The sequence below is a fragment of the Chinchilla lanigera genome, unplaced genomic scaffold (genome assembly GCF_000276665.1).
Source record: "Chinchilla lanigera isolate Chin_1 unplaced genomic scaffold, ChiLan1.0 scaffold00036, whole genome shotgun sequence".
NCBI classification, from domain to species: Eukaryota; Metazoa; Chordata; class Mammalia; order Rodentia; family Chinchillidae; genus Chinchilla; species Chinchilla lanigera.
The window spans coordinates 8,684,019-8,709,308 of record NW_004955437.1 but is presented as its reverse complement, the minus strand read 5'-3'; the positions used below and the strand labels follow the sequence as shown (position 1 = coordinate 8,709,308).

General features: G+C 40.4%; 1 protein-coding gene across 7 annotated transcripts in view; it reads right to left on the bottom strand.

Moving 5' to 3' along the window:
- The window catches only part of Ubr2 (ubiquitin protein ligase E3 component n-recognin 2), a 102,489-nt gene that overhangs the window by 71,392 nt on the left and 5,807 nt on the right, over positions 1-25,290 (bottom strand). For all 7 annotated transcript variants that reach the window (XM_013516951.1, XM_013516953.1, XM_013516952.1 and 4 more), the window contains exon 2: positions 23,595-23,854. In XM_013516951.1, the coding sequence (XP_013372405.1) occupies positions 23,595-23,854 (260 nt within the window). The remainder of the gene's footprint in view (positions 1-23,594; positions 23,855-25,290) is intronic.

Below are 25,290 nucleotides of genomic sequence, written 5' to 3'. Positions count from 1 at the left end.
GCAAAAGCGCCTGCCTGGCAAGCGCAAGGTCGTGAGTTCGGTTCCCGGTACCGGAGAAAAACCAAAAAAAAAAAAAAAAACAACAAAAAACACCACAAACAGAAATATGTTTCACAGTAAATGGTCAGCTTGAAAGAGTTTCCCTGAGTTCTGCTCTAGTAATTAAATGAAATCTGAGGAGGGGTCTGAGAACGCTCAATTCATTGCTGGTTGGTAAGGAGTATTGCTGACAACCTTTAGATACTTGTGACTGACACCTGAAGCCTTGGGCAGCCCTTAACCTGTGGGATCCAACACTATTTCCAGGTAGGCAGTGTGTCAGATTTGAATCAAATGACAGGACATTCAGATGGTGTCTGCTGGAGAACTACACACGCGTGTGTGCTTGTGTGCGTGTGAAGACCCCACACATCTGGTATCAGAAGCATTCTGTTGCTGCATGCTGTAACCAGAATCACTTCACACCTGGATTTCCCCCGCTGTCTTTCTACCACAAAGAATGCTGCAACGAGTGTCCCTGTAAATGCTCTCACATGGATCTGCCTGAGACTGCATTCCCACAAATTCAGGAGTAGAACCGCTGGTCCTATACATTCCAGCCACTAAATGAACAATGAATTTTATAGCATGTGAATTAAATCGTAATTTTTTAAAGACGTATTCTGCATATTTGGCATCAAAGGAAACCTACTGAATTTAGAGGGCCATGCTAGCTGCAAAGATGCAAAGACATAGAACAAAAATGAAAACTCATAAATCTCTTGCATTTCCTTGGTGATGTTATATATTGCAGCTGGGCAATTAACAGTGGCATAATACTGTTAACTGCAGACCTTATACCAAATCCACTGGTCCTTCCACTAAGGACTTTCATGACCATGACTTCTGAAAAACACTGGTCATTAATTTTGCAGATGTCTTACAGCCGGGCGGATGTTCTAATGTTTAGATTGAGAGGCGCATTTTTGGCAAGAACAGCACAGAAGGCATGCCCTGTTCTCAGTTCATCAGGACAAGGGTGCGTGCTGCGGATGTGCCACGTGTCGTTCCTGGGGAATGACAATTTTGCTCACACGGTGTCTGCCAAGCTTCCTCTCTGTAAGTCACCACTGTTCTTTTTGTGATTCAGTATACTCGGGGAGTTACTCTGTATCTTTGAGGATGAAGAGCTTGTTTATCCTCACCCCAGCCCGGCTTTCTCTCCATCAGTAGATCTTGCCCACAATTATTACTGTTATTTGACAAGTGGTATGGACACACTCCAAGAAAGAAAATTTTCAATTTTCCTCCTTCCTGCTTTATGAATTAGATTTCTCAGTATGACAGAGCTACGGAAAGCCTCTTTGGGCAATTTCTTACCGTTCGGAACCACCAGGTATGTCGGGTTTACTGTGCATTTTTTCCTGTCTCAGCCCTGGAATCAATCACTCTGCCGCGTGGCTTGCTCCCTTCTAGTGGACAGTGGTATTTGGGGACCAGTACATGAACACTACATATGCCACGGGGTTCACTGCCTCAGAGCCAGCCAGGAAATACAGAGACACATGGCTTATTTCTTTTTTAACCGTTTTTTTTCTTGGCAAGTATTTTAAAGTTATGTGCTTCCTTCTAAATATTTCTTTAGCTATGTCTCAAAAATTTCAATAGGCAATGCTTTCATCATTTAGTTATTTCCAAACTTCCTTAAGTGATTTTCTTTTAACCTAGGAGTTGTTTGGCAATGTTAGCTTTCATATACAGTTTTATTTAACCTACTCTTTTTGTTTTACATTCCCAATTTTACTGCATTAAAAACAGTAGAGCAAAAAAAGAAAACAAAACAAAAAAAACCCAGAGCAACCAGCATGACTCTGAGCCTCTAAATTTAATAGGTTTCCTTTGATGCCAAATATGCAGAATATTTTTTTAGAAAATTATGATTTAATTCACATGTTATAAAATTCATTGTTCACTTAGTGGCTCTTAATATATATCCACAAGATTACGAAGTCATCTAATTCCAGAATATTTCCATCATCCCCAAGAGACGCTCTTATGCCCATTAGCAGTAAGAACTCCTTCTCCCTTCTTCCTTGTTCCCATCCCCGGCCCTACTCATCTCCTTTTTTATCTCGATGAACTTATTGGACATCTAAATGAAATATAAAATATAGGATTTTTTGGTAACTAACTTCTACCACGTAGCACAGCGCTGCCACGGTTCATTTGTGCTGCAGCGTGCGTCAGTCCTCCATTCCCCTGCACGGCTGGAAAATGGCATTCCACTGGATGGATAATGTTTATAGATTCACCATTTCATGGGCACTTGGCAACAGTGAATAACACTTTACAGACACATTTTTGTTTGAAAGCCTGTTTTCAAGTCTTTTGGGTCTACTGCCAGCAGTGAACTCTCCAGGACATAAGCTAATATTTTTTAAAAATTAAGTTTATTGGTACATTTTAAATTATATCTTATTTTTTTTGGTACCAGGAATCGAACTCAGGACCTTGTGCTTGCCAGGCAGGCACTGTGCCACTGAGCTATCTCCCTGGCCCGTTATTGGTATATTTTAGGTATATAATGACCACATTCATCATATGGAATGTGTCCTGTATAAGATATATCTTGATTCCTCTTGCCTCCCATTCTTCTTCCCTCTCTTCACCCCCTTCCCCCTATTTACAAAAGCTTTGTTTCCATTTTTTCCTTCTTTTCTCCCTCCCTAGTTCCCCTTTCTATTTAAACATTTTCTTCCTATTTCCCAGTATTTACACTTATGGTTTCTCACACCAGAGAAACAATGTGGTATTTTACATGTGCCTGACTTATTTCACTTACGAGTATGTTCTTAAGGTGTATCCATTTACCTAGAAATGTCTCGAAATTATCCTTCTTTATGGCTGAGTAGTACTGCTTTGTATAAAAGAACCACATCTCTATCCATTCATCAGTTGATGGACATTTGAGCTTTTTCTACGGCTAACATTTCAAGGAACTGCCAAGGTGCCTACCAAAACAGCTGCAGGATTTTTACATTCCCATAAACAATATATGAAGGGTTCTAATTTTTTGACATCTTTGCCAACTACTGTTAGCCTTTAAAAAAAGCCATCCCAACTGGTATGAGGTAGAACTGTGGTTTTGATTTACATTTGATTTACATTCCTAATGACTAACGAGGTACTATAGGTCATCTTTGCAGAAATGGCTATTCAAATTAAATTGTGTTGCTTTCTTGCTGCACTGTAAGTATTCCTTGTAATTCTGGATACTAGATACATGATTTGCAAAGAGTTTCTATTTACTGACAGTGGTCTTCTCACTTTTTAAAAAAATATTTCAGCACTGGAGATTGAACCCAGAGTCTCTGCACTGAGCTACATTCCCCAGTGCTTTTATTATTTTTAGGCCTGGACTTGCTAAGGAGCTAAGTAGCCCAGGCTGAGCTAAGTCACTCAGTTACCTAGGCTGGGCAGGAATTACAATCTTCCTGTCTCAGCCTCCCAGGGTACCGGAATTACAGGCATACGATACCACACCTGGGTTTATTTTCTTGATAGTGTCCCTTGAAGCATAAAAATTTTTAATTTTAATAAAATCCAATTTATCTGGTTTTACCCCCATAGCTACTTGTGCCTTTATGCATATGTGTGTTGCTGCAAAATGAAGCCAAGGCTCCTTGCAAGCTAGGCAAAGGTTCTACCACTGCGCTATACCCCAGCCCTGCTGATATTTTTGTTGTCAGATCTAAGAAGCCATAGTCTAATAAAGGATCACAGTTTTATATTTAGTTTTCTTCCAGAGTTTTCACTCTTATTTTTATGTTTCTCATCCATTGTGGATGAATTTTTGTATATGATATGAACTTGTGATCCAATTTCCTTCTTTCCAGAGAGAATATCCAGTTGTCCCAGCACTATTCATTGAAAAAAATGCCTCTTTCCCACTCTCAATTGACTTGGTACTCCAGGAGAAAATCAGTTGGCCATAAACATAAAGGCTAAAATCTCTCAATTCTATTCCATTCATATATATATGTATCTATACCAATACCATACAAATTAGTTTTGTAACTGTTCTGTATTTAAAAGAATATATATTCTTTTTTAGGTATTTTATTTTTCCAATTTAAAAAATTTTTTACATTAGATTTTATTGGTACATTTTATAATTTTTTTTTGGTACCGGGAATCGAACTCACAACCTCACACTTGCCAGGCAGGTGCTGTGCCACTGAGCTATATTCCCGGCCCTATGGTACATTTTAGATATACATAATGATCACATTCATCATAGAGAATCTGAACCTGTACCTGATATAACTTGAATTTTTTCCCCCTATTCCCCTACCCTCCAACTCTTCCTCCCCTCCCCATTTACAAAGCTTTGTTTCCATGTTTATCTTCTGAAAGAATATATATTGTCTTGGAACATAATTCTATAGATTTCCTAACAATCAATTGTTGATTTTTCTATTTCTCCCCGCAGCTTTGATTACCACTTGATATACATCTATTGAGACTTTGTTAGGTGTATAAATGTTCGCTGTGGTATTTCTTCACTATCTATGTTCCTTTTACCAGCATATATAAGCTCCTGCATTCCATGTTTTCCACCCAAATTCTATTTTTGTCTGATATGAAAACCGCTACACTAGTGTTTTGGTGAGGGGAAGGCTGGTATATTTTTCTTCTGGTTTGCGAGTTTCTAACAGTTCGCCTTTCTGCACAATATTTGTGGGCTTTTTTTTTTTTTTTTTTTTGATTGTTTTTTGAAACAGAGTCTTGCTATGTAGTCTAGGCTGGACTTGGAATGCACTATGTAGCCAAGGCCGGCCTCAAACTCACAGCAATCCTCCTCCCTCACCCTCCCAAGTGGTAGGATTACAGGCATGCGCCCCCACGCCTGGCTCACATTTGTGGACTTTTAAACATCAACCTGAGAACCGCTACCTTTTTGTTCATCTATTTACAAAGAAAAATAAAGCCAGAATCTTGTCCTCTAGGAGTCCACTGCTTAACAGAAAAGACAAATGTGTACAGCGATACCACTGAAGTGTTCCTGAGATTGCGAGGGTTTGTCCAAAGCAGTGATCTCCAAGCACTCTTGAATGCACATCCCTATTACAGTGTTTTGGGCATGTACTAGCTGTACATAAGTATATTTATATGACACACGTACTGTTTAAAAAGATAAGTTACATACATGTACCACTGTACCAATTAGATGCTCTCAATTATACTATGCAACCAGAGTGCCAGAAACAGAAAAAATATCTGAATAAACAGTAACTTGAAATTTTCCAAATTTGGTGAAAAACATTAACCTAATAGATGCACGAAGCTCCACAAACCCCAAGAGGATGGATATAAAGAACATACATTTACGCACATCATAATCAAGGTGCTAATATCCAAATATAAAGAGAACAAAACAGTCTTCAAGGCAGCTAGAGGACCAGCACTCTCACACACGGGCACAGAAACATGCCGACAGCCGAGGTGGACAGAAACAACGGTGGCAAAACACAGGAACAAGACTTTGTAAACACTGAAGAGGAAAAACGGAACAACAAAAACAAAAACAGTAACAGTCAATCCTGAATTCAATGCTCAGAAAACATCCCTTAAAAAATAACGGAAACAGGCAATCTGAATATGGCTTTATGTGTTGAAGAACTAGCGCCGGCTGGGTGTGGTAGTGCGTGCCCAGCACTGTGTCTCAGAATAAAACATAAAAGAAAAAGGGATGTGGCTCAGTGTGAAGGTCCTGGGTTTAATACCCAGTATTATGGGGCGAAAAAGTCAGTGATTAATAATCTTCCCATCAGCACCTAGAAGGGCTCATTGGTAAATTTTACTAAATGGTTAAGGAGGAAATTATAGTCCCCATAATCTCTTCTGGAAGACAGGAACAAGGAGAAAGAATACTTCTTAACTCATCCTATTTGGCCAGCACCACCCTACTACCAAAGACAATACAAGAGAACTACAGATCAATTTCTCCCATGAACATTTTCTTCAAAAAAAGGCAAAATTTTAATTTTATTTGTTTGCAGCACTGTGATCAAACCCAGAGGTGCTGTACTGCTGAGCTACAACCACATTTTATTTTTTACTGTGAGACACCACCTCATGAAGTTTGCAGGCTGGCCGTGAACTTGTGATCCTCCTGACTCAGTCTCCTGTCTAGCTGCAGTTAGAGTACTGCTGCAAGTATCAGCAAATCCAACAATGCACAAAAAGAATTACACTCTACGACCAAGTGGGATTTACCCCAAATACACCACTCTGGCATAGCATGCGAAAACCATGCAATCTACCACATTGATAGGAAAAACAAGAAAAAAATCACACAACTCTATCAGTAGATACAGAAAATGTATACAACAAAAGGCAACTTCCATTCCTAAGAACTCTCAAAGAGGAACATACAGGGACTTATTAAATGAAGAATACCCTCTACAGCCAACATCATACTTATAGGTGGGAAATGCCAATTTATGCTAATGAGGTGACTAAGGGTAGGCCCCTAGGTAGCCTCTGTTTGGGGCCAGTTACCAGAAAGACCAAGGGGATTACAGAGGGCTGGAACTTTTTAGTCTTACCCACTGAGATCTGGGGAAGTGGCTGGGTGGGGCCGGAGGCTACGATCTACAAAACCCCAGAACAAAATCTGCGCAGTTCCAGGCTGCTGAGCATGTGGAAGTGCCGGGAGGGTGCCCTGCCCACACAGGGCAGGGACACCTTGCCCTGTGTATCTCTTCCATGTGGCTGTTCACCTACTGCTTACAATTTACATAATAAACTGGTAAATGTGTTTCTTTCAGTTTTATGAACTATCCTAGCAAATCAATTAAATCTAAGGAAGGATTTGTAGGAACCCCCATTCATAGCCAGAAGTCTAGGTGAGAGACAGCTCCTTGTTGAGGTGGCCAAGGGGTCAGAAGGGCTCCAAGGGGCCCGGGTAGATATACCCAAGACGCGATTGTCTAAGGCCACAGGGAAAATGGTGGAAAATCAGTCACACTGAATTTATGGCTTTGCTCTTTTCTTAAGCTCTCAATTTGCTTCATACTTTACCCTGCGTGGGCTTTTATTCCTGAATGTTGGCTAAACTACTGTCCTCAAAAACATCAGGTAACTGTATTACCTATCTACCTCCTTATTACTGTAGTAACCAGTTAAGTACTCTTGTTTGGAATTAACATGATGAACATGTCTTCACTCAACTCCATTCATACAATCACAGATAACCCTGGTAAAAATCAACAGCAAGGGGCTGGGGATATAGCTCAGTGGCACAGTGCCTGCCTGGCAAGTGCAAGGTTCTGGGTTCAGATTCCCAGGACCAAAAATAAAAATAAAAATCAACAGTAGGAGAAATACCAAGAGGATACCACAGCGTGAACAGATGTACCTATTAGTGAATAAACCAAATGTTCTTTCTTGCAGCCACAGAATTTTATACCAAAAAGCAAGTTGTATGTAAACACAGTAACACTAAGCATTTATTTCTAACTTTCTGACAGAACAATTTGTACATAATTACGTGACTCTCTCATTAATACCCAGTTGGTCTTCTAGTCTAAGTTCAAGTAAATGAATTTTTTTTTTAAAAAGCAGCAGCCTAGGTGACGCTGAAGCACCTGTGACTAGTGTACTACGTGAGCACAGTCTCGTGAGGCTGGGCTGTTACCACACGGACAGAACTGCACAGGAACTTTGGAGAGTCGGGCAGAACTACGTACACCTTGGGACAGCTGGCCAGGGCTTGAGGAGCTGGAGAATTAACTCACACATCTCAGGTCAGAAGCAATGTGTAACAATGTATTTTTCCCAGAAACAGGTTAAAAAGAGAAAACCAATTGAAACAAGAACATTTTCATCACATAATAAAAACACAGGACTCATAAGCATGTTGGAAGGAGCTAAGATCAGATGGTAACTGGTATTCCTAGCAGGAGCTGCAAATGATGGCCCCTAGACTCTCTCATTCAATCTGTAAACCAGGAATGTTTTTCACATTTTTTTTAAGAGTTTGGGGAAAGGGGCTGGGGATTTAGCTCAGTGGCAAAGCACCTGCCTGGCAAGTGCAAGGTCGTGAGTTCGGTTCCTGGTACCGGAGAAAAACAAACAAACAAACAAACAAACAAAAAAAAAAAAAAAAAAAGAGTTTGGGGAAAAACATGAAGAAGAAAAAGATGGAATACAAACTACTTTTTGACTGCAAAGCCCAATATATTTACTGTTTAGCTCTTTCATATAAAAAATGTGCTAACCTCTGGTCTACACAATGTAATGGAGATCACCTGAAGAGAGGTATGTGCGGGCAGATATTAAATCATTAGGTGCATTTTCCCTTTCTTTTAATGTCTTTTAAAGGCTCACCTGAAAAATTAAAATGTTGCATTCTAAGGTATAAAATATCAGTGCAACACAGGATACGAAAGTCAAAGGTTGAGAAGAATAAAAGCGATATAAATGCAAGGGTCTTGTATTTCATGTGATGCAATAAAAACAGACTGACGAATTAGAAGCAGATTGCAATTCTTAGAGTAGCCACCAAAAAAAAAAAAAAAATGCAAAGAAGTGTTAGCTCAAAAGCCAAGACTAAAAATACAAAGCTAAAATTTTGATTAACCCAAAAGAAGATGTAACACCAAGGACAAAGGAAGAAGAAACACAGGGCAACTAAAAAACAGCAAAACAGCAGACCTAACTCAGTAACACATTACTGATTAACTGTAACTACATCACTAATTACATTCAATACCTCTCTGCAGGTATTAAATATACTTTTCTTTTCAGATGCACATGAATGTTCAGGGCTGGCCATACTGCTGAGCCGTAAAATAACTATCGTTAAATTTAAGGACTGAACTCTTATAGAACGTGTTAATTGCAGATCAGCCACAGTGCCTAAGAGAGCCCCAAATAATGGCCAATACATGAAATGTTCACCACTGCTATTAGACAAATGCAAATTAAAACACACTAAGATTCCATCATACCCCAGAAAAAATGGCCATCATCAAAAAATCAAATGCAGATATTCCTCATTTCACAACCTACCCATTTAATGATTGTTCAGGCTTATGACCAAGGCACACTGTTTGGCCTATGACCCATCTTTTATATGGACAGTTCTGTATGTCTTGCTGACAAAGACTCAGTGTCTTTTGTTGTACAGTTCATCTTGTTTATACAGTACTATAATGGCTGCTGATTGTTGTTCTTGGCTCTGTGATTATTTTATGTGTTTAATTTTTGTCTTACACTTCTGGCTAGTAAGTTCCTTTGCTACATACTTTAGATGTCTATCCTCCAAGGTACTTTGTACAGAGGCAGACAAAGCAGTGGCTCTATGAATGCCAGTTTCACCGACAAGACATCTGGCATTTCCAGCGATTTCCACAGAGTCAAGCAGGTTCCTGGTTCTGTGATATCTTAGCACTAGTAATTTAGTTTCACCCGCCCCTCGCAGTGACCTGCAGAAGCTCCTTCATTAATGAGCCAGAACTGCACATTCGAAACACAGCTTCCAGCAGCATCAACTGTGTGATCAATGTAACCTTAAAGAATTCATAGAAGCTGCTAAGAGGACTGGAAAAGGTATGTGAGCAAATAAGAGGAATAGACGCTTTACTGATCTCAAGATCCTATCTGAGTTATATTTGTTTTGCAATCTGATTACTGATGAGCACTAGCGTATCACTGCCATATGATAAGATCTCCTGGGTTTCCTAAGTCATTTTCATCCCTGCCTTTTCTGACATGTGAGGGATCAGTATTGGCTGAACACAGCTCATGTGATGATTTGTTGGTGGCTGCTGTTTTTATTTTAAAGGGTATTGGAGAATATCTCTTCTTAAAAACAAATCACTTTCACTGAATAATTCTGATAATATGATGTCTAATACCGATATTCTTTAACTACTTACCTGTTTAGCAACTGTTTGGGCTTATGTCAGAGGCATGCTGTGTCTGTAGTAACAAATGGTGGCGAGGCTGTAGGAAAAAGGAAACCCTCTACATTGTTGGCGGAAATGTAAACTAGATCCACTATGGAAATGAAAATATATCCACTATGGAAATCAGCATGGAGACTCTTCAAAACACTAAGCCTAGAAACTCCATTGACCCAGCTATTCCCCTTGGGTACTAGTATGTTCCTGAAAGCGTTAAAGACATCATATTACAGTGATCCATGCACACCCAAACTCACAGCAGCACAATTCCTAATAGCTAAATTTTGGAAGTGGCCTATATATATCCATCAACACATGAGTGGGTAACGAAAATGTGGTATTTACACTCTGCTATAGATAAATTTGAGTTATTTATAGGAAAATGGATACACCTTGAGACCCTAATGGTAACTGAAATAAATCAAACACAAGCTTAAATATGGTTTCTCTTATATGAGAAAGTCAGGTTATAAATAACAGCAAGCAGCGAGATAGATCTTTTTCAAATAAGGAGACCTAGAGATGGAGGAAGTGGGAGAGAGGGGAGGAAAAGGGAATGAAAAAAAAATTAAAGGCCAGATGTGGTGGTGCATGTCTGTAATCTCAGCACTTGGGAGGCTGAGGCAGGACTGCCCAGAGCTCAAAACCAGCCTGAATTACATAGTGAGACCTTGTCTCAAAACAAACAAACAACAAGAATTAAAATGTATTATGAGAGAAAAATTATGGAAACAACACCTTTCACAATAGTATCCAAAAAATGAAATACCTAGTAATCAATCTAACAAAGAATTAAAAGACCCCTATGTTGAAAACTATAGTACTCTGAAAAAGGAGATTGAAGCAGATATCAGAAAATGGAAAGCTATCTCCTGTTCATGGGTAGGAAGAACCAATGTAGTGAAAATGGCTATACTTCCAAAACACCTATACAGATTTAATGCAATTCCAATCAAAATTCCAACAGCATATCTCACAGAATTACAGAAAACAATCCTAAAGTTCATTTGGAACCAGAAGAGACCTAGAACAGCAAAGGCAATTCTGGGCAACGAAGGCAAGGCAGGAGGCATCACAACCCCTGACTTGAAATTATACTATAAAGCTACTGTGATAAAAAGTGTGGTATTGGCCAAAAACAAAACAAAACAAAACAAAACCACCACCCAAAGATCAGTGGAACAGACTAGAAAAAGCACAAACAACTCCAGACATACTTAGCCACCTTATATTTGACAAGGGAGCCAAACACATTCACTGGAAGATAGCCTCTTTAATAAATGGAGACGGAAAAACTGGCTCTATACATGTCAAAGATTAAAACTGGACCAGTGTCTTCCACCATGCACTAAACTAAATTCAAAATGGATCAAAGATCTAAATATGAAGACAGAAACATTAAATCCGCTGGAAGACAGAATAGGTAAAACTCTTGAAGACATTGGTGTAGGCCAAGACTTTATCAGTAAAATCCAAATTACACAGGAACTATCACAAAGAATCAACAACTGGATCTCATCTTATTAAAAAGCTTTTGCACACAGAGAGAAACCACCAACAGAGTGAAGAGACAACCCACAATGTGGGAAATAATGTTTGCCGATGTTCCTCAGACAAAGGTTTACTATCAAGAACATATAAAGAACTAAAAAAAAAAAATTAGACCCTCCCAAAAAGACCCGATCCAAAAATGGGCATTGGAAATGAATATACACTTTCCAGATGAAAAAATACAAACAGCAAATAAGTATATAAAAAAATGTTCAACATCACTGGCCATTCGAGAGATGCAAATTAAAACAACACGAAGATTCTATCTCACCCCAGAAAGAATGGTTGTCATCAAGAAATCAACCAATAACAAGGGCTGGAGGGGCAGTGGGGAAAAAGGAGCCCTTCTCCACTATTAGTGGGAGTGTAGACTGGTACAGCCACTGTGGAAATCAGTGTGGAGATTGCTCAAAAAACTAGGATTGGAGGTCATTTGACCCAGCTATTCCTCTTCTTGGTATCTTCCCAGAAGAATTAAAAACATCATACCACAGAGATATATGTGTACTCATGTTTATAGCAGCACAATTTATAATACCTAGATTTTGGAAACAACCCAAATGCCCATCAATTGAGGACTGGATAAAAAAGGGTAAACTGGAGACTTTTATAGGTAAATGAATGCAACTTGAGACAATACTCAGAAGTGAAATAAACCACACTCAAATGTGTAAACATCGTACTGTCTCCCTAGTGTGAGAAGCTGAAAGAGTAAACGTAATCCAAAATATACAATAGGTATTATAAAATGGGAACTTCAAAGGGAAAGAGAAACTGGTTTAGTGGAATGGGAAAAAAAAAAGGGAGAAAAAAAGAAGGGGAAAGCAAAAAGCAAAAAGTATGTATATATAAAAGATAGTTAAAATAGTTATGCTGCTGATTTCTCTCAGTTCGTTGAAGTGATAGGTTTGTGCTAATACTGTCTGGACAATGAATGCTGATACCTTGTACTCTGAGTAACTGATTTGAAGATAACAATATGCAATGTGTTGACCATTGTTACCCTCCTACCATACTGTTTTGGAATTTTGCCGTTTTTGTTTCGTTTTTCTTTAAAATATATATATATTTTTTAAAAAATGTATTACATACATGCATGAACTCCACACAGAGAATGTGAACATCATGTACTGCAAACATGTACTAAAAAAGAAAGAAAAACTCAACACCTAAAAGTGTTACACACAGACTAACAATTTCCACTATTTTAACATGTTGCATATTTTAAAAACAAAAGGTCATAGAAGCTTTACTCACAGTACTACCAAACTGGTGCAGAATGAAAAAAAAAAATCACAAATCTCCAGTCTAGATGTCAGACCCATTTTATTTTAGACAATAAGAGAAACTTAAAAACTACCTAGGAGCTATCAACTACCCCTACCCCGCTCTTTCCCAGGTTAAAGGGAAATTCTAATAAATCGAAAGCCACAGCAATAACAATACTGAACTACTTCTTGGTATTTATCTTGAAAAATACTGAAAGTTGAACAAAAAAAGTGTATACAAATGTGCATGGAGTGTTCTTTGCAGCACTGTTCATTATAGGAAAAAAATTCTAGAAATTTATCACTTTTAATTTCATAAACTGGTCAACTGAATAAATTATGGCTTGTCCTTACTCTGAAAACACAATCGCTATAAAGAATGAGTTAGATTTTTATTACTGACATGGAAGTACCTATATGACAAATTGTTAAATGAAAAAAAAGCTATAATTACAATATATATGTATCACTTCATATATTAGGTCCATAATTAGAAATAACTAATGTTTTCAAAACTAACAACACTAGGGGCTGGGAATTTAGATCAGCGGCACACAGCGCCTGCCCAGCAAGCACGAGGTCATGAGTTCGATTCCTGGTAGGAAAAACAAAAACAAATGAACAAAAAAACTAACAACACTGACTGCAATCTCTGGACTATTCATGTTACAAAGAAATAATTCTACTAGAAAGAGATCAAGACTTCAAGATTTCTTAAAAGGGGGCAACTGAAGAGCCAACTCTTCCTTCTAGAAGTGAGTGGGGCTTCCCCAGTGGAACTCTGTATTCTCAGACACAAGACAAGAAACCCTTGAGATTTTGCTTATTGTCCAATAATTTATCTGATGAGTACTTGGGTTTAAAAAAAATCACATACATGTAATATTTTATAGTTTGTTATGTGCTTTTATATAGATGTCTTCATTTCATTTATTTTTTCCTTTTAAAGATAGAATGAAACAGACAGACATAAACAAAACAACAGCAAAACAACAGGAACAATACAGAATTTCAGACAAGGTGATAGGAAATTAACAATGGTTGTTGTATTGCATATTGTTATCTTCAAATTGGTACTTAGTTAAACAGATATAGGCATGTAAGATTGATCAAACAACTATACATTAACTATTCCTTTCAATAAAACAATAAAAATTAGTAGTACAACTATCTTAGGTAGCCTGTGTATACATATGTACATATTTTTCCCTTCTTTCTTTCTTTTCTCTTTTCCCTCAGCCCAGTTGTTCTTTCCTTCTGAGCAGTTTCTTTCCCTTTCATGATTTCTTCATTTTATCCTAATGACTTGGGAAAGAAAAATAACTCTAAAACTGTTAAAAAAAAAACAAAAAACCAAAAAAACCCATTGCTAAAGATTCCAACGCTTATCACATTCAGGGCAGCGCCTCGCCCAGACACTTCAGAGAACTATGCTTTCCCATCTTGTCTGCAGCCAGACTCAGCCTCGGGATGGGTTCTGTGTGACGGGAGGGGGGCGTGTCCTCACTGCCCAGCCAGAGCATTCACACGCCAGCCAGGGCTCCCCGCCTTCTGCCCTTGCTGGGGTTCAGTCCTTGCCGCACTGGGGGCTCAGCCCTTAGAGCTGCCAGTTGGTGTGAAGCAACTTCCTGAACCAGTACCTCCTCCACACATCTCAACTGGTCACGTGGTAGGAGTAACAGACATATTTTGGATATTTAAAGTCTATAAAATTAAAGGGTTTATTATTTTTAGCATAACCTTGCCAATCATGACCAACAAAATCAGTTAAAGCAAATAAAATGTACGCAAAACTCTTTAAAAGTTGGTAACCCATGTAACATGGCACATGTCTGTAATCCCAGCACTTGAGAGGCTGAGGCAGGAGGATCGTCATGAGTTCGAGGACAGCCTGGGATACATAGTGAATATGCGGCCAGCCTGAACTATAAAGCAAGACCATGTCTCAAAAATAAAAGCTGGTAACCCATCATCAAGTATTGCCTGGAAACACAGGGTACGAACACTCTTGGTTGGACAGGCTGGTGCATACGTGTAACCCCAGCAATGCGAGGCTGAAGCAAGAGGATCACAACAGAGCCCACCCTGGCAAATGACCACCTCAGCGACACCCTGTCTCAAAATTAAAAAAAAAAAAAAAAAAGGCTGGGGATTACAGTTCAGTACAAAGGCCTGGAGTTCAATCCTCACTACAGTAAGTTAAATAAATAAAAATTTAAAAGTGTATATTTAGGAATACATATTCCTAAATTATGGCAGCAAGTCTCACCCCAACTTCTGGTTATCTGTAACATTTGTGTAATCATTTAAATGATTAAAAAAGAATGTTTTTAAAGGAAACAACAGAACTCCACTTCTCTGAATCTAACAGAAGTATTAAAATTCAAGCCACACTCTAAAGCATGATTTCACATTCTACTAATGTTTTACTCTTCTTAATGGTTATGAAATGTCAAATCACACAGTTAAGATAAAAATCAACACTAGTTTTGCATTGTGAAATCATCCTTTTTGGTGGTGGCAAAGAACACGCTCTAGTTGTGACTCTTTTTCTTGCAGAAAATGGAATACCGATACCTAAAGAGTAGCTTCTTGCCTTCAAACACACAAACTGCTTTTTATGACACTGGAGTCTACAGTAAAATAATCGGAAATTTTAGAAACTATGAGCAAATAACTGCACAGGAAAAGTAATGCACTCCCTTCACGAATCTTTTTGTAAGTACTTACTACACATAAAGGGCCCCTCGAGATCACTCTTTCTAAAGAAAGCCTCCACACTATGGACACCCTGCAGGCCACAGTTCAGAAGCTTACCTGTAATTCCAAAGACCATATTCAGTCTTCCTAAACGACTCAGGGTCACTTATGAGGGCACTGGGTTCCCAGGAAGACTGACTTTTGACATGAGATGTTCTTCCCGCACACCCCGCATGAGCAATTGCTAGGACTTTACTGTGTACTCAGAACTGCATAAAGCACTGCACAGAGGTCTAAGTTACCCTCTCAGCAGAATGCTGGGAACTTGGCTTGCCGCTATCTCTGGCTCCTGGAAACAGCCTCTACATCCTTGCAGTTTCCCTTGGGACGGGACTGTCGTGACACTCAAGTGGCCACACCCAACACTTGATAGTTTCTGTGCACCTGCAGGTGACAGGGTGGGGCTGGACCCCCCATGCGATTAGAGGGTCAGGGCTTCCAGCCACATATTAGTCAAATTTGGGAACAAAAGGAGGCTGGACATCTAACTGCACTGGCAATGCCTTAATCAACCTGCCTACGCAGTTAAAAGACCAGTAAAAACTCCAGACATCAAAGCCTCGGTGAGCTTTCGTGGTTGCCAGTATCCTGTGTGTTGTCACATACTAATGTGCTAAGACCGTGTGTCCCACAGGACAAAGGAAACTTCCGGTTTGGAGCTCCCGCATATGTCTGTTCCTCTGGCTGATTCTGATTTGTGTTCTTTGCCTCACATAGAACTTTAACGTTTAGTACAGCATTTCCCTGAGTTCTGTGACTTATCCAACCTGCTGTAGTCTGTAGGGCCACCTGAATTTGCAGCCAGCTGATCAGACATATGAGTGGCTCTGGAGATTCCCAAACTCACAACAGTATCTACAGTGAGGACAGTCCTCCCCACGACGTGCCCTGAAACCTCCAGGCTGGTCGACTTCATGTAGCTACTGCACTGCTCTTACCCCAGGTCTCCGCTGAAGAAATCCAAGTTTAGATCCAAACTTGGGCATGGAGGGCCCTTTCTATTTGAAAGTTTGTCCTTCACCCATCGGTGTTCATCTAAGTCACACCATCAGGTATGACTTCCACATAGTTCAGCAAATCTTCCTGATTACTACACCCTATCATTTTCTCCCTGACAAGACATATTTCCAATCATTTCCCGCATACCCATAGCATTTTCTGTTTTTACCACCACTATCTTATCTCACCCAACTAGCTGTACCTCCATTTTGTTTTGTTTGAGAAAAGGTCTTGCTACATAGTTCACACTGGCCTTGAACTCACCATGTAGCCCACATAGCACACAACAGCCTCAAACTCATAGTAACTCTCCTGTTGCAGCCTCCTGAATGCAGATTACAGGTGTGCACCACTATTCCCAGAATCATTTTGTGAGACTTTTTTTTTAAACTACTGAGTCAAAGGAAAATAAAAGCATGCATCCCTTAAGACAAAAATTCCACTTCTAAGAATTTATCTGATGGATATACATACTTCTGTATGTACAAAAAACAAAACAAAAATGAAACCACATAAAAAGATGTTCAACATGATATTACTTGTAACACTAAAAACAATATAAATGTTTATTACTAGACTAGCTAGGAAAGAACACCCAAATTAATACACAATGGAATAATATGCAGCCATTAAAAAGATAAAGTCAATGTTTTCTATATCTTGTACTACACAATATTAGGATAAATTTCAAACGAAATATTAAAGTGAGAAAGTGAGAGTGGTTTATGCGGTTAGGTTAGGGGTGGGAAATTGAGGGGTGGGGAAGGGAAGGTATTTTTCATGGTACACACTGCTGTACCTTTTGAATGTTACAAGCAACGCATGTTTTGCCAGGGCAGAGGCTGCTCTGTGTGTGCTCTGTCCTTAGTGAATACACCTCGTGGCTCTACATGTCAGGAAGGGGGAAATTCTTTTCTTGCATCAAGAGGCATTCCTCCTACCCTCTGTGCCTTCCCTGTCACCAATCACATGCATCTTCTAAGGGAAAGTCTGGAAAGGTATCAATAATTACCCACTGCTTTCCAGAACCAGTAAAATTAACTTCTATCTCAGAGAAACCTTCAATCTCAGAGAACTTTTATCTCAGAGAACCTTTCCTAGGTTCAAATCCCCCAGCATCCAGTATAGGAAAAATCTGCTGATGTCATCTTTGACTCAGTTTCAACCACAAACCCTTCCACCACACTGAAGTCAAATCCACGCAGAAAGTTCACATGGTACATTTTCACTGGGGGAACAGCTACATTCCTCTTCCTACGACTCCATTCCTTTTCTCCAAAGTTGCAAGAACCTATTCCACTATTGCTGCTGAAAATGAGCTTCTTCTTACTTCCTCTTCCTCTGGTAATGCCAGATGCCAGTAAGTTTTCAAACTTACTGCTATCAAACAGACATGGATGGGATGCTTGGGACTAACAAAATTCCTGAATACTGGGTAAGAGTCTTTTTTTTTTTCTTTTTTTTTTTTTTTCCTCTTTTTGAGACAGGGTCTCGCTATACAGTTCAGGCTGGCCTTGAGCTCACTTTGTAGCCCAGGCTGGTCTCGAACTTGCAACGATCCTCCTGCCTCAGCTTCCCGAGTGCTGGGATTACAGGCATGCACTACCACATCTGGCTGGGTAAGAGTCTTAAAGAAAAAATGAAGTGGCAACATATTCTTAAGACAGATGAACAACGTAGGTACTGTGGCAACAGCTGCTCTATTAGTAAAGCAACTGGATACGAGACTGAATATCTCAAGCTGTAATGCCCAGAACCGAGAGGGTTTCTCCATGCATGATTATAACAACATCCTAGAAAGCAGCGGTAAATACGGCACTGCCACTGGACAAACACGGAAGTGTACAATTAACTGCAATACTAACGCAGTTTAACTGAAATAGGAAAAGTAAAATAACATCTTTGAAACTGTGCCCTGCACTTTGAACAACACAACAGACCTTTGCTCCACAAATATTTGCTGAGTACTTTGTATGAGGCACTGTACGTGGTTTACATCTGCAACTGGGAAATAGTAAAATATCAATAAAAACTCTGGAACCAAAGCGTTGGACACAACAGTCTAACTGAGGATCACGAAAGAGAGGACTGAGGCCAGGTCTATGGTCACAAGTCACCAACAGCGCTTTCTACAGCCCAAAGGACTTTTATTTAATATTTTTGCATGACTTTGTGGTATACAAAGTAGCATTAGAATACAACTTGATTTTCTGCTTAGGAACCAGAACAGTACCAGCTCCCAAATTTCTAAGTTTTAGTGAGGAACAGAAAAACCAAAGAAAGGGTTGCTAATATTTTTCTTTTTACCAAGAGCATTAAGAAGAAAAAAAAACAGGGCCGGGGATATAGCTCAGCAGCACAAGTGCCTGCCTGGCAAACGCAAGGTCCTGAGTTCAATTCCTGGTACCCTCCCTTCCCCTTCCAAAGCACAATTAACTAGTTCAATGACATCATTTCATATACAATATTTTTAACAAAAGACATTTCTAAGAATTTCAGTTTTGCTGCAAGAAAATTTCACTCCATTTTTCATTTTACTGTGTATGAGTGAAGACTGCGTAACAGACCAATACGTGAAACTAGAAGACGTTAAGTGAAAAGAACATGGACTTTAGAATCAGAGAAGCCCACTGTGATATTCTGATCTGTGTGCGTATTTATCCATAGTTCCTGGCTCATAACTACTATTGCCTTTACTCTTTTCTAAGTGAACAAAATAATTCTGGGGCCTCAGAAAGCAAACTCTTTCTCTGACCTTCTCCTGTCCTCCTTTCACCTGTTCTGTTTCTCTTCCCCAAACTGGGCCACAGGAACTAAAAATACACTCTAATCTCGCCCTGTCTTTCTGTCTTGGAGTTGGCAATAAATAAATTCTCTGATAGTTGATCAGAAACCCCCATTCCAGAATGGGGACTGTCCCACAGCTGGCAGGAAAGAGGGCTTCACAGAGGCCAAGGAGAATCTGCAGAGGCTTTGCCAAGCGTCCCTGCTCAGTCTACAGTTCACGACAGATAAGCAGTTTTGGCCACGTCTCTACACAGCTGTCTGTGCTTCAATCACGCTCATGCAACAAGCACCCATAAAATCCCACACGGAACCTGGGCACGGCGGTAATCTTTACACTCTGGGAGGCTGATCAGGAGGGCTGTGAGATCCAGCCCAGCCCTGGACTACTTGGCAAGACCCTGTCTCAAAATAAAATTATAAAAGACCTGGGGCGTAACTAGCATGCACAAGGCCCTGAATTCAATCCCCAATACCATAATTAAACAAATGCCAGCAAAGCCCCAAGGTACAGACTCTGGAGAGCTTCTCGGCAGCTGTACACCTGGAGGTAACTTAGAAGTAAGCTCTTCCAGAGAGGGCATGGCAGCTCTCCAACGCCTTGCCTTATGCATCTGCTCATCTGCATCCTTTATCATACCCTTCATAATAAACTAGTAAACATTCTTCCCTGAGTTCTGTAAGCCACTCTCACAAACTACTGCAACTAAAGAACAGAGTCTTGGGAACTCCAACTAGTAGCTCGTCAGTCGCACGTTCCAAGGGTCTACAGTTGCGGAAGGCTGAAGTGAGTCCTCAGCCTGCAGGACTGGGTGTCTCCTGGCAGACAGTCAGAAGTGAACTGGAGGATGCACAGCTGGTATCCAGTGCACAATGGACTGCCTGCCTGCTAGGAAGAGACACTGCCACACGTTTCAGGGCCCCAGATGGGATCTGTGCTGTGAGTGCACGTCAGGAGAAACAGGAACTGAGTTTAGGTTTGGTTTCCCTCTGTATCATCAGACCTGATTTCAGGTTTTATGACTGCAGGGCAGTCACTTAACCTCTTGGAGCCTCACTTTCTTTCCTCAAGGATATTAATTATCTCAGAGGCTATGGAAGGATTAAACATGATTATTTCAAAAGGGTGTTCAATTTGACACCCAGAAGGTGCTCAGCAAAAATAAGCAACTTTCACTGATTACACCAGAGTTGGGACTTCCACTTCTGCAATGACAAGGGGAAGGGGAATGCAGAGGTGAGCCTGGGACGGTCCGACTCTTACCGAGGGGGATGTTTCCACTACACTTGTGGCACAGACAGCTAGAGTCGGAGCAAAGAGGGAGGTCCTATGGAGCTGAGCCTAGGGCAGGAAGGTAGCTGAACTCTGTGGAAGGGCGCAGGATGGGGAAGTGGGAAGTCTGCATGGTGGAGCTGGGCTACCTTCTCCCTAGAGAGTGGCTACTGAGGAACTCAGAGTACTATAAAGACCCAGGAAGCGTAGCAAGTAAGGCTGCAGGGCTCCGGAGTTCTGGTCAGCACAGACTCCAGGTGAGGCAACAGAAAGTACACACTGTGGAGTAAGAACCATGTATTCTGCAACAAGACTTATTTTGGATCTGCCCTAACAAGAAGTGCAGGGGCTGGGGATTTAGCTCAGCGGCACAGCGCCTGCCTGGCAAGCGTGAGGTCGTGAGTTTGATTCCCGGCACCGGGAAAAAAAAAAAAAGCAAGAAGTGCAGAAATGCCACCAAGGCCCAGAACAGCCCACACCCCCGTTACAGAGCCCTAATGGAGTAAGGAGGGCAATGTGCAAGACAGTCAGGTGGGAGCAGCAGCAAAAAAGCAAAGGAATGGTTGCACATAGAGGAACAATCAGGTAAGTAAGTATTTTGAGGAAAGGGAGACTAAAGTTTCCTCCTGTCAAACCAGAGAGTTAAAAACAAACAAAGGGAAAAAACTGCAAAGAACCTTAGAGTAAGAACTGGAACTGGAGAGAGCACTATAAATGCATGGTTTTGATACCCACTTCGATGCTTATACAGATACAAAATAAATATAGATCCATGGGGAAATATATATATATATATATATATAGATCCATGAAGAGGGCCTGGGAGTAGTGCCCCCCAATCCCAGCAACAAGCACCCCCATCCACCTGCTGTCTTATTTCTGAACATCATCCTACACTAGCAGGAACCAGCCTTCTTGGCAAAACAGTCTGAAGTCTTAAGGAAAACCTTAAGCTGTTTCTGGGACACCTTGTGCCAGCGAGAAAGGAAGTGCTCTAAGAATGATGAGGATATGAAAAAGTACAAAGATAGCTTAAAGGGCCCCTACTGGCCAAATCTAGGGCCATTTTATTATGATTAGATACTGACACAAATGAACTGCAGGTTCCATCCTCAGTATCACAAAGACAATCAAACAAGCTAAAAGTCTGACAAAGAGGAGGGTATCTATTAGTAACAAATTCCCCCCCAACAGAATACTTACTGATTACACAGGGAAAAAGAGTAACTTTCCCGGAAGTCTTGCTGACATCTCCTTAATCAAACGATCAACATCATCAGTTAAACGCAAAACCCTAAGCCACAAGAAAGGGCTATCACAAATAAGTTCTGTGGCAGTTCTGCCAAAGATATAACTTGAATCTACACATGAAACCAGACAAACTCAAATTGAGGGCCATTTACAAAATACTGGTCTGTAATCTTCAAAAAGTGCCAAGATCATAAAGGTTAATGAAAAATGGAGAAAATATTTCAGACTGAAGATTAAAAGATATGACATGGGGGGCTGGGGATTTAGCTCAGCGGCACAGCGCCCGCCTGGCAAGCGCAAGATCGTGAGTTCCATTTCCAGTACTGGAGAAAACCAAAACCAAAAAAAAAAAAAAAAAGATATGACATGATTTGGAACTAGATCCCTTCAGTAGAAGACATTATTGGGGCAACCAGATCCCAGTTTCCTCATCTGCAAGCCAGAAGGTTAAAGACATTTAAAAACTAAATTTAACAGTATCTCATTTTTTCCAAAACAAGGTCACACAACAATCCTCCACCATGCCCAGAGAGAGCTAACTCTATTTCAGTATATAAAATGTTCTCCACTGATATTCTCACCATGCTAATAAAAAAACATTACCATAGAATCACAGCTACCTAAAGGCTTTACCTTAACCAAAATTCGCTTAAACTTTACGGGAATTTTTCCTTGAGGTGAAGTGATATGGGGTACATCCCCAGCCTTTTATTTTATTTTGAGACAGGATCTCACTAAGTTGCCCACGCTGGGTTCAAACTTGGATTCCTCCTGCCTCAGTCTCCCAGAACACTGGGAATATAGGGATGTGACACCATGCTCAACTTACAGGAAAGTATTTTAAGGAAAAGTTAATAGCTCCATCAACACAACAGGATAGTCTCTTGCTGATTAAAGTGAATGTAAAGATGTCAAGCTTTTGTCTAATATAGAAAGGAAAATTTAGCCCAGTGTATTTAACACATTCCGTTGTCATCTATATGTGTGCATGTATGTATATTGAACATAGCCACGTATATGGGTCTACATATGCAGAGAAAATTTCTAAAGGGTACAGAATAAGAATTTGTTAACAACGATTAGTTCCAGGAAACAGGAGTGTCAAAAGGGAGCCAGGACACTTTATTCTTCTTTTACTCTTGTGTACTCAATTTCCACCAAGAAACATTTTAAAAAGTCAAGTTTTCCTAGTTACATTAAGTACTTTTAGCTCCAGATCTTATTTTCTAGCTCCAGCTCCTAACCCTTGGGAGAACGACTGACTGTACATACAGTCAGAGTGGGTAGGAAGAACGCCGCGGACGCCCTCCTGTGTTAGGAGGGAAAGAAAGCTTCCAAAACGAACGCAGGTGTGTGAAAAGGACAGAGAGGCTAGTGCGCTGGAGTTCCCGCTGGCCAATTCTGGGGCAATCTGAACATCAAAAAGAATCACTATAGCTAAAAAAACAAAACAAAATAAGAAAACCAAGGAGCAACCGCTGCAAGTTCCAAGACAGCAGCTAATTATGGAGGAAGAAAGCACCCAGCAGGCTCCTGAAATGCTGATGACACCTAGTTTTTCCTCTGGAAAATAATCGTGTGGAGCATTTGTTTTATAATTATTTATGAGACAGTACATGTTTGTGCCATGGAATTTTATGCGTACATACCATATTTCATAACTTCAAAATTAAAAAAAACTTAAGGTTTCAGAGAGAGAAAAAAAGAGGTCATTAAAAAGTAAGAATCTTTAGAAAAGAAATTGTAGTATTTTACCTGCAAGAGTATGTAGGCTCTCCTACTTTAAAAACACGACCACAAAGATGAGAAGGCTTGTTTGCTTGTTCAAGTTTTGGAAATCCAAACGCAGGATCTTCACCACAAAGGTACCACTCCATCGGCCCCAACAAAACATGCTGGGCCAGCATGTCCTCTTTCTGTGGGAAAGGGTTGGGACCCCTGCAGTAGATTCTGGGTACATAGTGGGCTAGATGCTGGTATACTTCTCTAGTGAGGTCAGTTGCTTGCAGCCATCTCTTTAAAAAAAGAAAAAAAAAGTTTTAAACAATGTCAGTTAACTGCTACTTTAAACAACTATACCCAACTTTCTTTTAGGTACGAAAACAATGATGAAAGTTATATATTGTTTATGACACCACTGTACGTTAGAAATTTCATCTATTAAAAAACCAAATGTTTTAGAATTCTACTTTAAAGTCGGAGGGGAATTAAAATGAAACAAACCCTCTCCTCATAATGATGCTTGAAGGGACCATCGCTAGATGCTACAGGAAAGCTGCAAGGAGTCCTATCAGAGGCCAGCTGTGGAGCTCAGCTGACTTCTCTCTCCCACTAATGATCAAAAGCTGTTCTGACCAGCCCACGGTTCTCACGTCAGCGCCCCATGCAAGAAAGCACAGGCAGTGATCACAAGTAGCAAGCACACCAGCTACCGCTCTTACTGATTAATGAATGAGTGGTGTCTTCTACACATCGGACCCCAAGTCTTTGTCCTGTCCAGTGAGCCTTCTTTCCCTGATCAACCTCTTCCTCAGGCCTTTCCCCTTTGTTCTCCCTACCACAAACCAAACCCAAAACAGCCACTTTTCCGTCTCCTAATCCAACTGATTAGATATCACACAGGTGCCAATCTAGTATATTCAGAATTGAACTCCGGATGCTCCCCCCTCATGAAAACCTGTTATTTTCTTCATTTCCCTAGTTTGGCATTTACCTAGGTATACAAACCAGAGAAACTGGAAAATCTTCATTCTCCGTCACTCCAACACTCAATCAGTCACAACACCTTGTTAGGTTCCCCAAAGAGCTCTTGAATCCATCCCTTTCTCCACTGTGCTAGCCCAAACCCCTGCCCCATCAGCAGGAGGAGCGCGACAGCGTGCTGACTGCTGTCTCCACCAGCCTTGCTCTCTGCAGCCCACTTTCTAACTTCACCACCAGGGCAGTTTTTGCAAAATACCAATCTGATCAAGTCATTCAACTTCCCATTACATTGAAGACCTATCTAGGCCCCTGACATGGTTTACAACGCCTTTGGTTTCATCCTATCTCCCAATTTTTTTCTCTGTCTTTGCCTCTATCTTTGTGTCTGTCTGTCTCTGCTTCACAAAGCTATTTTCCAGATCTCAATTTGTTTCACTTCCTGTAAGAAGTCTTCTCAGTCCATTCCCCACACCTACCTCCCTTTCCCCTATCCTCACGTCTAAAACAGGACGTGGCCTTAGTGAACATTTAGTAAAACTAAATGACTATAAATACATTTATGCTACTTACTTGACATTCCAGAAAGATGCCTCATCCCAAAGGGTTGTTTTTTGTTTTTTTTTGAGACAGGGTCTCATTATGTAGCCCAGGCTGGCCCCAAACTTCAGATGATCCTCCTGCCTCAGCCTCTTGAGTGCTGGGATTACAGGCATGAAACGCCACGCTCAGGCTCCACAGGGTTTTAATG